The following is a 15,358-nucleotide window of genomic DNA, read 5'->3' on the forward strand; positions in this document are numbered from 1 at the left end:
TGCTGTTGTGCAGATCAGGGCAGAGTAGTGTGGACTTTCAGTTTCATTATACGTTAAGCTCCCAAAGTCCTTTATTGCACAATCACACTTTATTACATTTAAAAGCGAAACAAGACATTGTACATTTGAAGAAAAAAAAAGAAAAAAAAATTAAAACTTGAAATAAATCTTGAAAATAAAAAAGTAGTGAAAACTTTAATTAAAAATAAAAAAAACTACAAATGTAAAAATTACTGATTGAAAAAAAAAATAGTAACAGCTACTGTTTTGAATTTTCTTTTTATTCTACTGAATCTTCACCTTCAATCCTCAGTTTTACAGTTTCAGTTCTGATTTTTGAGTTTTCACTGCTGAGCTGAGCCTAATTTTACATGGGGGCGGGGCTTTGAGCTCATTGGCTACCCGAAAATGCATCCCATGATTCTCCAATTGTCGTAGGTCAATTGTAAACATTCTAACTGAAAAACAAATAATACATAAATAAATTTGAATTCTCCCGCGCTGCTTGAGTGAAAGGGTGTGAACTTCTAACATGCTCACTTCGGACTGGTGACAGTAGTTCCTCTAAAAACACGACTTAAATCGACTTGAACCAATCAATCTTACAGGTTATAAAATGGTGGCAGATGAAAAGGAGGCCACGTGATATGTTTTGACTCATTTCCTGAGGGCTGGAGGTAGGGCATTTTCTATGTGACTTCAACACATTGTTTTGTCCAGTAAATGATACATGTCAATGATTGCTCCATGCCAAAGAAGCCCAAATCCAGGCCTCGAGGGCCAGCTTCCCGTGGGTTTTGCCTTATCTGCTGCTAATTTCCAGGATCAGGTGTATTTAGCCAATAAGAAGCTTCAATGGCAGGTTGGTTGGAAAACATGTAGGACACCGGCCCTTGAGGCCTGGATTTGGATACCCCTGCTCAACATCAATCTTCCACCCACCCACGACTAAATTTACTGCAGTGCCACCCTGCAGAAACTATATCCTTGTAAACACACATAATCAAAATTAAAAGACAAATGGTGACGCTTTTAAAAAAGCCCAAATTATTAACCGTCTTTATTAATCCAATAATGATATTAGCAAGTTTGTTGCAGACGCGTTTTTCTAAAAATAACCGCGTCTTTGACATGTGCTGTGCCTTTAAGAGTGGCAGGTGGGAGGAGCCAAATTCAAATTATTTGGCTCCGCCCCTACCCCCCTTGTCATCGCGGAAACAGAAACTAACATCAACAAAACAAAATGGGGGCCGTGCTGGACACACCTGCGACGTGTCCTCTCTGTAACGAGTCAACCCGCGACCCGGTGGTGCTGAAATGCAGCCACCGCTTCTGCCAGCGATGCATCGGAGATCTGTGGAGCGTCACCCCCAACGGGCCGTTCCACTGTCCGGAGTGGAGGTGCAAAACGGTCTACCAGAGCCTCCCGTTTGACAGCAGCCTCATCCGGCCGCCCACTCCTGCCCGCCCGGTGCAGGCACGCGGCTCTGCAGGTACAACAATGCAAAACCTGACATAAAAGCTGCGGCTAAATATAACGGAGTTAGAGCAACATTGGCATACTTAATACTAAAACAAACTCTATTATTTTAGAAAATGTTCATATAAACGTGTTATAACAGTCGAACTCATGAAAATTAACAGTTAGGTGCTTTTATTCAGTCATTGTATCCAAACCGTTCTCGGTGGACTGATTGGTGTCACGAGGAACTTCCGTTTTAAGCCCTTCAAAATCCACAAATATGTTCTGAGTTGGGATTTAAATTTTCTTACAAAGCAGTTTTAGTTCACTTAGACTCATAAGCATGTCGGAATGCACATTGTTCCTCCAAATCCTAAAACATACATATAGTTTTAAACTCACGAGACCTGGACTTTGAACCTTTGCTTTGCCCTTGAAATTATTCGTTATCAATATCATACAGTCATCCTGTGAGCACGCGCTTACACTTTCGTTTGATTAATCACTCTCATTCAATGACACATACATAGTCATCTGCTTTCGATTTTAACATATTCTAGATGAGTTTTCAATTGCAGTTTTACTTAAAAATGTCATATAAGACCTGATATTAAAGTGTTTTATGTAAAAGTTTTAGGAGATGTCCAGTTTTCATTAGATAAATGCTGCAAGTGTCCTCAAAGATGCCATTATGTATGTGCAAACTTAGTCAATTTTAAGAGGATTCAACTAAGGTAGGGGTGTTAAACATGCAGCCCACCAGCTAATGTTTTTAGGATGATCGCTATAAGAAACAGTGTCTGTGGATATCTCACTTAGAATTAATGAAAGACACAGAAGATTTTGAGGTTTATTTAATGTGTATAGTTTAACAAAAACATCAGTAATCATATCTCTATGTTTGAGTTTATATGATTATTATTGAAAGACTTTCCCGGTACAGAGGGCTGTGTCTGTATGACAGCTGCTTCTGTGGTGTTTCTGTGTCTCTGTGGCTGAGCTTGAAGGCTCACTGTGTCGTATTGACCCGAGGGTGAAAAAATAAAATAAGGGGACCTTTTTCTTTTTTTTTAATGATTCGATGAGGCCCTAGCCATCAGCCTCTGCACCCTGCAGCGGCTCTCTTGTCTATATCAAGCGAGTGAGCTCCGCTGTGGGAGTGAAAGCCGCCGATCTGTCCAGAGTGTATCCTGCCTTTGCCCAAAAGTAGCTGGATGAGCTCTGCAGACCTGTGGCTCCAAAGTGTAAAGGGAAAAAGTTCTGGACAATAACGTTCGCTTTTGGTATTCTACCTGCTGATTAAGTCACTGAAAACGTCTTGGCTCAAAGCTGAGTTCCTCATTGGTAATAATAATAATAATAGATCTAATAATAAAAAGTGGTTAGGCAATTAGGTTGTTTGAGGTCCTTTTTTTCCCAACTGCATAAACAAAGCTACAGATAACAAGTCATCCTGAGGTTATTTTGCTGTTATGTTACTGGTCCGGGCCACTTGAGATCAGACGGGTTGAATGTGGACCCAAAATCAAAATGAGTTTGATACCCCTGATCTTAGGGATGGAGATGTTTTATGGAAACATGAACCCTCACTTTATTGTTCGCTTTATCCTTAAGGGACGTCCAATAATGTGGAGCAAACATCATCCGACCAGAGACACAAGAGGCCCTCTCTGACCAGCCGGCTCCTGGGGAAGAGGAAAGCTAGCTCACAGATTCCAGATGAACCTGTCTCTAAGCGATCCGAGTTGGCTTGTGGACCGTCCGGTGACCGGAAGCAGCCCGCTATTAACACATCACAAAAACCCGACGATGCAGCTGGTGTGGGGACGTCTCAGGAAACATGTGGTGGCCCACGTGCACGGTCAGATCAAGGCGACGGACTTCCTGAGAATGAAAGCGTTGGCCCGCGAGACACCTTAAAGAAGACGGCAGAATCGGTGGAGGAGTCGGACACTTCCAGTGAGATAGATGTGTGCGATGCACCTCTTGTGAGTCCAAAGCAGGCTACACATACACCGTCAAAGAAACCTGCAACAGCCAGCAGCTCCGACTGCAGCGGCGGGCCTTCGGGTCAGGGTTTGTCTCGTGTAAACCAAGTTGGCGGGGCATCTCCGGTGTCCCCTAAAAAACCAAAATCTGCTTCAGGATCCCCAATCAACGTCGCCATCTTCCTCCGACCAGAGAACAAACCCAGCACCCCCGTCCCTTGCCACTACTGCCCTAAAGCCAGGTGTCAGCCAGCAGTAAACACTTGTTTGGTGTGTGGGGCCTCCATGTGCCAAGAGCATCTGCGCCCCCACCTGGAATCCCCAGTCTTCCAGAGCCACACTTTGGTGTCTCCAGTAGAGGACATCTCCCTCTGGAAGTGTCAGGAGCACCAGGAAGTAAACCGGATCTACTGTCGCCAGTGTGAAATGTGCGTGTGCACCGTGTGTACGCTCATTGGCTCCCACCGGGACCACGTCTGCATCAGCATCAGGGAGGCAGAGCGCGAGCTCCGGGTGAGTGAACACGCTCACACATCTTGACATGCAGAATCTGTTTCATACGCAGATGTTGTGTGAGGTGGAGTTCTGGAGAGGTTAGAAACAGAAGCACATTCCTGGTTGTTTTACAGCAAGATTTTGCTTCATCTGATCGAAGTAATCAAGAGTCGTAGGTCAAAGAAACTCTTAGTACCAGCCCTATAAGTCTGGAGTACGGTGGCCCTGAAGGGCAAATCACACCAAAGAATCACTCAATTCAAAAACATATTAATGACAATTAAAAAACAAAACAAATAATAAAAACATTATAATTTAGAAATCAAAACAAAATTCCAGAAACCATTACAGAGTTCCTAACAATGAAGTGTTTCGGAAAACAGCATTAGTTTCCAGAAATTAAAATGAAACGTTAAAAGGTGAAACACAATGAGAACTGGTAAAGGTAGTGGACATCACTGATTCTGACATTTGATTTTGGCGTTTTGAATGTGTCTTCAATACCAAAATGTAATGTTTCTCATCATCTGTTTTGCTTTATATGTTTAATATGTGTTTGCATTTGTTGGTGGGATTTGGACTTCAGGACCACTGTACAGGAGTCATCAACCTCCTACTCAAAAGCTGGCAATGACAAATGTTTGTGATTTCTCAGGCAAACTTGAAAGAAGAGATCAAACAACTGCAGGACACCGAAGAGCAAGTGAAGACCAGAGTGAGCCAGCTCGGAGAGAAGAAAGAAACATCCAGAGTGAGTTGAAACCTTTATTCCTACATAGATATTTAGACCACCGTTCTAAAAACAAAAGCTACATGAGAACTGGTCTGAGTGACTCCTCCCCCTTGCGTTCAAAACAGGAAGTACCCTCTGGTTCCATTCTATACAAAATAAGACTTAAGTCAGTGGATTACTCATATTGTTTTTGTGGCTGAAAATGAGTGCCCAGAGTTTCATTCATTTGTTTGTGTGGGGTTCCAACAAGCTCACCCCTGAGAGTGGTTACCATAGAAACTTTGACAACTCGGACCAATCACTGCTTATTGACAATTTCTGGTTCCAAAGTGGGGGGGTCTGTATCACAAAAAAATGGCGACTGAACTGACCTAATTTTGTTGGAACCGAAAATGGATGATGTCACATTTACTCAATCCAGTTCTCATATACAGTCGATGGTTGTAGCTTAGGAATCATATCTATGTGTAAGTAAAGAATTTTAAATGAAAGAGAAACGGTTTAGCTAAAAAGTAATTTTATCTTAGTAGTTTTCTTGATTCAAAAATGACCTCAAAAACACATTTTTGTCAACAAAAAATGTACAAAAGACAAAAAAAAAACTATATTTTGTTTTTTAAAAGCAAAATTTGCCTTTGTATGATTGCAAAAAAAAGTTGTTTTTTCCTGTAGTGCAATCTCCTTATGAAACATCAGGTTGAAAGAAATGTTTCAGGTAATTGTTAACAGTTCCTCTGGAGGAATTTTTAACTGATTTCCTGGCAAAGAATTTCATTTTGTTTTGTCTTTCTGACACTCATCCTTATTGTTTTCAGATTGTTCTAACCGAGGCTCAGGAAAGTGTGAAGCAGCAGTATGGAGCCATTCGGGAGGCTTTGGACCAGGAGGAGCAGTCGGCTCTACAGTGCATCTTCAAGGAGGAGAGAAGGGTTCTGGGGGGCCTTGAAGACAAGCTGTCTTTCCTCCAGAAGACACTGCAATCCATCCAGAACGGCCTGCACACCCTGGAGGGTCTGGCCGACTCCAAAGGAGACAAAGGTGTCAAGGACCAGCTCTTTATCATGGTCAGTTGAAGAACAAATTAAAAAGCATTTTCTATCAGATTCGATCATATAGTTTGATAAATCGGATTTTTTTATTTTACAGGAATACTGCAAAGTTTCTCAAATGTAAGTAATTATTGCTTTGAACACTATTTTTTGTTGTGTAAACACTATGTTTGCATTGAACGTAATCCAGTTTTTATGTTAGGCCAACGTACAGATGCAGTTAGAGGTCCTGCTGTATGATTTGAGCGTCATTTCCAGAGTTTAAATATATAAACTTTGCCAAAACCAATCAGGAACTCAACTTTGGCCCGTAACATGTTAATAATGTTATCAGGAGGTGGAGTCCTGCAGTAGTAGCTTTTTCAAATAAATAAATCTGATCTCTCATCATCATCCATCTCTTCCAAGTATCGACTGTATATGAGACGTATAGATATACAAAGAACTGTGATTTTTTTTTTTTTAACTACTTTGAGGATATGAGCTGAGTGCACTGCCTTTTTAGGGTGAGTGGCGTGGGGAGTTGTGTGGAACTGTTTGAATCTCCGGAGGAAGTTAACATCGACCGTTTGAACTCCCTGAAGACCTGGACAGAGAAACGTCTGGACACGGTCATTATCAACATGCCCGGCAAAGACCGAGACCTCTACAGGCTGCAGTGTAAGACGAGTGCTGCTTTTTGTTGTATCACTAATCGTTTAGAGCTACATGTATACCCAAATGTCGCACTGAGTCTCTTACAAAGATGTTTTGATCTTCTCTACGCTTAGATGGAATAATCCCTGTCCTGGATGAAGATACAGCCCATCCCAAACTGCAGCTGTCCGACAACAACAGGAAAGTGAGCTACAGCGAGACGCAGCAGGTCTACGCAGATCACGAGTCTCGCTTCACCTCCTTCCCACAAGTCCTGGCCTCAGACGCCCTGGAGAAGGGCCGCTGGTACTGGGAGGTGAACGTGCCTGCGGACGACGGCCGCTGGAAGGTGGGGCTGTGCGAGAGCCAGATGGAAAGGAAGGGCCAGAAGGACAGCTCCCGTCTGGGATTCAACAGTCACTCCTGGTGCCTGGCGTATGATAAAAAGAGACTGGAGGCGCTTCACAACAAAGAATCCATCCCCGTGAAGACGGACGACCTGCAAACAATCGGCGTGCTCCTCGACTTTGAGGATGGCAGCTTGTCGTTTTTCAATGCAACACCAGGGGGCAGTCTTGTTTTGTTGCATTCCTATAAGCACAGCTTTTCCAGCCCTCTCCACCCAGCCTTTTCAGTTTCTAAAACCCATCTCGCCATGTGCGACCTGTTCCAGTAGTCAGATATCAGCTCTGCTGTCTCTTTCAGAATAATTGAATGTTTCTATCTTTGCATTTAGTCTTTTAAATGTTGCATTTATCTAGGATGCAGGTTCATATCAGTACAACAATAAGAACATTTTACATTCCAAAATATGATTGTTTTTACTGTAAAAAAAATATGTTTCTAAGTGAAATTTGAGCTGTTCTTATCTCTCCATCTAAAATCCTTTAAGTAATTTCTCAGGTTTTTCTAAAGGATTTCCTAAGATGTCTTTTTATCCAATAAAAAGCTTCAAGCACAAACCAAAGCATGGGTTTCTGCGTTTGGGGGGATTCTCGCCGGAGTTCAAATGGAGGCGCAGGTGTGGGTGATGTTTCCCTTCAACAGGTGCTGGCTTTGAATTCTCCCTGCCCCCACCGCCTCAGACAACAAACGCCGCCTTTGGCTCCAACTTTTTATAGCAACGCACACATCTTCCCCAAAACAGCCCTTCTCCTTGAGAGATCCAAGCCTCATTTATTCTGAGTTGGTCGCAGACGGCGTGACTGAGGGATCAAAGTGGCGTTTAACAGAATTCCTCCTGGACAACCACTTCATGAACAGCTGTCAATGGATCAAACTTAGTACAGCGGAGAATGCGTCACAGTCCGTCACGACTGAATTCAAAGACAATGTTCATTTGTTTCTACAGCAGCTGGGTAAACCCATCAATAAGCCATCGTTCAAAAAAAAAAAAAAAACCTGCTTCCTCCATTGATAGACTTTTTCCTTTGGCTTAATTTCAAACACTCAGAGATTCGAGTACATCTACCCAGGTGCACCGTTCAACCGTGACCACAATTTCACAGTTGAAGCCCCACGATCCAAAGGTAATCACAAAGCTTCTGGGTTCCTTCTCCCTCTCTGCGCGCTGACATACGAAAGCAAGCGAAGACATGTCAGAGAGGAAGAAGCTTAATTAAATTCTGCTCTTCCTTATCATCGTGTGGCCCTTGACCAGCCTAAGCTTTTTTCTAGACTACTTGTATGTTGGCACAGAACAATGCATTAGGTAATAATAGGAGAAAAAAATCGTAATACACCAATGAGACATCTCTAAATGAAAGGTTATTGTTAGGAAAGCTTTGTCTCCTGCACATGGGTTTGTGTTTGGGGGCGGCATTCACTTCCTTAATTGTCATGTCAGAACACAGTAATAAATTACTCCGTTGATGCTTTTTTGTTATGAAGCACAAAAGCCCTTGAATGACAATTTTCATAATCTCAGAGAACAATACTCAGCTAATTTTTACTTTTTCCTCTTAAAGATGCAAAACTAAAATTAGAGCTTTTGTATCACCACTTCACCCCGATGCATCCTCGTGTATCAAGTTTAGGGAATAGTGTTATATAATCTGCTTTTTCCGTGGAGAAAAAAAAAAAAAAAAACTCCTCCTCAGGCGGCATATGAAAAAGTGGTGCACAGAACAGGTCAAAATAGATCCCAGTGCCAAGGCTCAGGCAGCACTCTCTTTCAGACTGCATACTCTTACTCCTCATTACTGTCGGTGAAGTGGAATGGCACGAAATAATCGAGGTCAAATGTTAGACAGCCGAACTTCCATTGAAGCGTTTCCCTTAATGCCACACAAAGTCATTCCTCCACTCTTTTTGTGGCTGCTACTGTAGCGATGTGGCGCTTGATTACTTTGATTTAAACCATCACAAGTGATCTATAAAAGTTTGTTGGTCCAAATGTCCAAATGTTTGTTGGACCCAGACCACTAGCCATGATGTTGTAATGTAAAATGAATCTTGAGTCAATATTCATAGATTGATTTTCGATTATTTGTCATTAGAAATCCCTCTTGATGTCTTTCATTGGAATTAACCTTGATTCTGCAGGAAAGGCTTTGGACTTTGCTGGAAAAATATATAGGAAAACGTGTAAATAATGTCATCAAAATGTGCATGTAAATGTAACAGGGGTGTTAAAACTATGACATCCACAAAGGCAGAGGCTGAGCTGTTTTAATGTGGGTGGCAGAAGAAGCAAACTAAACAGGAACACCCGTGGTCTCTTTTCTTTGTAAAGCAGATTGGAGAAGCTTCCTCCTGGCATTTATCCTGAGAGCACAGCTGTCATACATAAGCCATTATTGATGAGGACTTGAAGTAGCTCCCCGGAAGTGGATGCTTTTTTAGTGATTCTCCTGCTCCTTTACGTTTTCTTCCATACGTTTTTTGACACGTAAAAATGAAATCTCACTTTCTGCAATCTTAGTATCAAAACGTTCAGCACATCCAGAACATTATTGCTTATACTTTTGGTATTCGTGGGTTTTATGCAATTTAAAATATTACACATTTTATGTGGTTTTTCAGCCAATGTTACGTTTTTTGGGGGTTTTTTGGGCTAATTTGGAGTTAAGCTAATATATTAGCAATGTGTTAGCATTTGTGGATAAAATGACATCTACTGAGGTGTTTTAAACTAATTTTTGGTTGAGTAAATATTTTAGGAATGAGCTAGCTTTTTTAGTTGATTTGTCATCTACTAAGCTTTTTATGGGGGGCGGGGGGGCTAATTTGGAGTCAAGCTAATATTTAGCAATGTCCAACGTGTTAGCATTTTTGGCTAATTTGGTATCCATAGACGTCTTTTGGGAAAATTTGAAGTTAAGATAGCATATTAGCAAATTGTTAGCATTTCTGGATAATTTTGCATCTACTGAGGGGTTTTGGGATAATTTAAGATAATATCTTCAGAACATGCTAGCTTTTTTGGTTAATTTGACATATACTGGGATTTTTTTGGGCCTAATTGTGAGTCAAGCTAAGATTTTAGCTACATCCAAAGTGTTAGCATTTTTGGGCAATTTCCCAGCGAACATTTCAATGTGGGCCCCATATGGTTTACCTTTGGGCTGAATTGGTGGGCCTCAGGTGGGTTTGAGTGCAGATTCCATGGTGGCCTCATCTTTTTTTGTCCACTCTGGCTTAGGTAGGGACTCAGTGGTCTGGTTTTCCCTACACTAACAGGCCGCCAGGTGGACAGCGAGCTAACAAGCTGCCTGGCGGACAGCATAGCGAGTTGGTGAGTTCTGCTGCCCTGCGAGCCAGACTACTGAGTGTCCGCTCCAGCCAGTGTGGGCAAAGACAGGTGGGGCCCACCAATTCAACCCAAAGGTAAACCATATGGGGCCCACATTGATATGTTCGCTGGGTCGGCATCTATTGAAGTTTTTTGGGTTAAGCTGAAACTTTTGGGTATTATGCAAATTATTTTTAGCACTTTCAGCAAATTGTTTTAGCAATTTCTTAAATTGCCAAAACATCTTCATCAACAACATTCAGTAGAAAAAAATCCCAATAGCATGATTGCAGGTAATGCACATTTTCTAGTTTTGTATAATTTTTGTGACAAAAATATGATATTAGGTGCAAGATTATCATGTGGACCCACAGGTGCTCCAGCACTTCAACTGTGGGGATGCCTTGTAAAGTCACCACAAGGTGACCTTGATGACACAATAGGGTCACCAACAACATCCAGTGAAATGGATCTCAACCAAAACATAATTGTTAGTTTAAAGCTTTTTATTGTGGTGAATAAATTCTGCAGCTTGGGACTAAAAAAGAAAAGAAAAAGAACAAATCAACACCCACATTGTGGCAAACAGCCTTTCTTTTTGAATAGAATGGTGGTATGAAAAGTCTATTTTATTCTTTCTTTTCAGAGAAAAGAACTGACATCTAATAATGATGGATTATTAAATAAAATCCACACACCAATTGTTGAATTTTTTCTGTGTCCTCTTTAAGAGTAGGGTAATCTTTGTTATTTAAATGATAACTATATGGTTTCAGCTCCAGAGATTGCCAAATATTGCTAAAATCCCTCTGAAAAGGTTTATTTGATTTAATCCAAAAGTGCCAATAAAGCATTAATCAGAATATCTTTGCTTCACCAGCTGCACTTGACATTTGTCATAACTGTGGTGTGAAGCATTATTAGATCAAGACCTTTTCTTGTATGCAAGCATGGCTAAGGGCTGGCACAGCCTGTGCAGACACCTATGTGGTCGTGTTGTCAGTCGGCATGGTAACAGGTGGTGAGCCCGGGGGAGCAAAGACTCTCACATGTCTGACCCAGTCACCTGCCAGGCTTGGTACAGTTCGTGGAAATCAGAGGAGGGAGAAGTAATGTGCCTATTGTTGGTGCACAAATGAAGACTTTTTTTTCCACTTACCCGAGGAAAATCAATCCGCACGACTGTCAGGGGGGCAGAGACACGATGGCGTTAAAACTGTGAGCAATATAGCAGCATCAGTCAGACCCAGACACATTTGTAACTCCAGTATTCTGGACTTTCAGCCACAGACGTGCCGGCACACGATGATAAAAAAAAGCGATGGCATTTGTTTCACGGTCCCTGTTGTCAACCTCAGTGTCAGTGTGTCTCCCCCTTCCCCCACACAGCGCCGCTCTCCTGATCCATCATCACTCAGAATATCAGCAGTATCTTCTGCATTACTTATTTATATGCCTGTCCCAGCACTCCTTTTCTCTCAGCAAGAAGGTTAGAGAACAGGTCAGTGGCAGACAGAGCCTCAGGAGGTGACAGAGTCGGTTTGTAGAGGATTCTCTGGCTCTTCAGAGAGCCTTCCAACCACATACTATTGATGTTTTCATAAAACATTCAGCAGCTTGTGGAAGATTTGAAGAACTCATCTTTAATTTCCACAAATATATTCATAAAAAGCATCTAAAACTTTGCTCCCCAATAATTAACTTCAAAATGTTACATCCTCTTGAATATTTATAGATTATTTCATTGCTCACATTATTATTCCATTTCTTTAATTGAATTTCCTGTTGTTTGAAAAGATTCTCGCTCCTGTAGCATCATTTACATATTTCATCTTTACTCCCATTTAGGTATTAAATCTATGACAGGACGTGTGTCAGACCTCAATGTTTGACCTACAGAGGACTGCAAATAAGAAAAACAACTCTAAAACGACAACAACCCACCTCTAAATGTTATTGGTAAAGTAATGCAGATCACAAATAAGGAACAATTTTTATCTCCCTATATTGAAAGAGTCTCATTAGAACATTTAAAATGCATATTTTTTATACATATCAAAGCTGCAAAATAAGCTTTGGAGCGACTCTAGTTGACATGACATGAAACAGAGGCTATAGGTGGCATAGCAACAAAATCCTATTTTTTTACTTTCTAAAAATATATTGCATAGCTTTTTCTCCATTTTTATTGTCTTTATAATTACATCTAAAATCTTTGTGCTCCACTAAGCAGAGGTGGATCTCCAAAGCAAAAGGTTTTTAGTTTTTTGGCTAAAAATCATAATGAAAAGACCACTGGGAACTCTTTTAGCATAGATCAGAAGGGACTTTAAGGCTTATTATTTATGCGCATGCTGCTTTCGTCTAATGTAGATTTGGAGGATGAACCAAACCAGTTCTGCGTAATACGTCCTTCTTCCTTCCATCCATCCATCTTCAGAACCCATTTAATTCATTTTGGGGTCACGAGGTTGCTGGAGCCTATCCCAGCTTCTAATGGACAAAAGTGGGCTTCACCCTAGTTGTGTCACCAGTCTGTTGTAGGGCCACAACACACAACAACAGCTACCCAGAGACAATTTAGAGTCACCAATTACCTAAGATGTTCACTTTTTGGAGAAGTGCCCAGAGAAAATAACCCACAAGTAGAACATTCAAACTTGAAAGGATCCAGGTGGGATTTTGAACTGAGGACTTCCTTCTGTGAGGCAACAGTGGTAACCACTGGGCCTCAAATACAACTTTATTGATGCAATGAAGGAGAAATTATCTTATTACCATATCTTTATACTCAAAATTAATAGTAACAATACCTATTGTCCAGTGTCATAGAGGGTAATAGCTTTTTTGTCCTACAATCTCTTTTTATCTTTCTTTCTAAAGTCAGAAAAAAGCCTTTTCTCCTTTTGACGTTAACTCCTCAAAGCATTTTAGAAGCTAAAATTATCTTTTTAATCACCTCTACTTTGAAAATACTTGCCAAATACATTTGTGCATGCTAAATGAGACATCTGCATTCATGAATTCCCTCCTGGAACCACTTGTATCTATTTTTGTCTCTTTAAATCAGCACTATTCGTCATCTGAGTTCCATCAGTTTGACTCAATGCCACACTATTCAAAAGTTAAAAACACCATTAAAATTCAGAAAGATTTTCTAATCTAGCTTACATGAATAAACGCTAGCTTTTCCTCTTTTATTGCTTAATAACGGTTAATTATTCCCAACTCTCACATCCAAATTCCCAGTGAGATTCCAGGCAGTGAAAGGTTGGTATCTCTTTGACATCGTTTGTCTGATTACAAATATATTTTCATGTATTTTCACCCTAATAGCTGCATATGAAAAATAGATAATAGAGGAAATTCTCTGTTGTTGTTTCACACTGTGTAAACCTTTACACTGTTGCCCCCCAGGTGTGCTGCAGGTATTGCTTAAAAAAGAAAGGTGGGGGGAAATAAGATCAAAAAGTGATGTGTTTTTAAAGCTTCTCTGACTGGGAGCACAGAAACCTCAGCGATTAGCATATTGTTCTACAAATAGTCTGTTGAACCTGTCATTGAAGGGCATTTTTTTAGCACTTCTTTGCTGTGACGCCCTCCCAGCTCTGTGGAAAAGTAGCAGCTTATTAGCAGACGTGTCAAATTTCCAATGGAGTTAAGAGCTGCACAGAAGCAGATCATTAAAAAGAGTGAATGCCCAATCTGCATCTTCGTGAAGCGCAGTCTATACCTCCAAGAACAACAGCCGGCGTCATAGAAGATTTTACTGCTGGCAATAAAACGAATTAGGTCAAATTTGCAACAATGACTCTCAATTATCACCTGACAGCTTAACTTTTAGAGGTGGGGAGATATTCCATCACTTTCATTCCGGCATTATCCAAATGTCAGCCGGGAACACTTCTGACACAAAGCAGATGCACACACCCTGAGATTCTGTGAATGAGGAAGGGCTTGGCATTTCCACACACAGCACTGGAACTGGTACATGAAGCAACCAGACCAGCGGGAGCCCATCAGATCAGCCGAGTGCAATCAGACCGGGGTTTATTTTATGATGCAGAAGGCAGGGAATGCTCAATGTAATCACCCAACATTTGTATTCCCCCACCCCGAGTCCTTCTCTCAGCTGGCTGGAACACAGCACCACCGCAGATGGAGGTGAAGCTCTGAGCTCTTTTTCCAGGTAATTGTTATGTTGCTGTGTGTGCCTTCAGATGGACATATGCTTTATGTATCATCGCATTATTGCAGTTTTTATGGACACCAATAACACCAGTGCGCACATTGCAGGCAGGGCATCTTCAGTCCAGGCGCCTGAAAAGTTACCTTTCATTATTATGTGGTGGGCTTTTACTGTCTTGGAAATGAGCGCAGCATTATTGCATTTTTCAAAATGAGACTTTTTCTTTTTTTGTGACTCCAATTCTCAACAGAAGCATGCCAATTACCATGAAATCATGACCCATTTCACAATTTTCCCCTCTGTTAGTTCAAACCTGTTGTTGTTTTTTTATTCTCAGGCTTTACTCTGCATCTTTCTGTCACACTTTCTTATTTATCTTGAATTATTTACTCACCTTTTTTAAATTAGGACAGGTTGTGAAATGTGAATGGCATTTAAGTCCCCAGAGTGACTGGCTGGTCACAGTTGAATACATTTCAAGCCTGCATGTCTCCGTGCATGTCTGTAATTTGAGAATGACTAAAAATGACTCCAGTGGGTTTACTAGAAAGGGGAATAAGTAGGCCCTGACTAATGTGAAAGTCTCACATCACACCCGTTTCTTCCTCATTTGGCTTTTGCAGACATGTGAAGCACTGTAACTTCTAGCCTACTTTGTCACAAGCAGAAGGCGAGCTCTAATTAGAGTCCACTGAACTTTCTTAACTTTACTTTCTCTCTACTTTCTCCCACACTGGAAACTGTCAAAATAAAAGAATGTCTAAAACAAACCTCACTTTGGCTTGAAGCTGATGGCTGCAAAGTTATAGGAAGTAAAGTTATTTAAAAACGTCTTTCATAGAAACATAGAACTCACAGTGACATCGTGTTGCAAGGTGATTGGTGCGTATATTTACCATAAACCAAAGCGGTGACAGATAACCTGAAACAATGAACTAAAATCCCCTGCTGCTCTTTACAAACCACCATCTTATTTTAGTTGAACCCTTTGACACCTCGGCCTCAAAATGTCTGTTTGGACTTTTCTGCAAATTTTGACTATGAAAGGGTCAGATAATCTCCTATAAATGTGT

General features: G+C 41.1%; 1 protein-coding gene across 1 annotated transcript; it reads left to right on the plus strand.

Moving 5' to 3' along the window:
• Positions 1 to 1,192: 1,192 nt before the first annotated feature.
• si:dkey-29p10.4 (E3 ubiquitin/ISG15 ligase TRIM25) lies at positions 1,193 to 7,763 on the plus strand. Its single transcript, XM_024282626.2, has 7 exons — positions 1,193 to 1,493; positions 3,077 to 3,963; positions 4,601 to 4,696; positions 5,494 to 5,742; positions 5,825 to 5,847; positions 6,233 to 6,387; positions 6,498 to 7,763. The coding sequence occupies exons 1-7, from the start codon at positions 1,244 to 1,246 to the stop codon at positions 7,037 to 7,039; spliced, it is 2,202 nt and encodes a 733-aa protein (XP_024138394.1). The 5' UTR covers positions 1,193 to 1,243; the 3' UTR covers positions 7,040 to 7,763.
• Positions 7,764 to 15,358: the final 7,595 nt, after the last annotated feature.

Source organism: Oryzias melastigma, linkage group LG6 (genome assembly GCF_002922805.2).
Source record: "Oryzias melastigma strain HK-1 linkage group LG6, ASM292280v2, whole genome shotgun sequence".
NCBI classification, from domain to species: domain Eukaryota; kingdom Metazoa; phylum Chordata; class Actinopteri; order Beloniformes; family Adrianichthyidae; genus Oryzias; species Oryzias melastigma.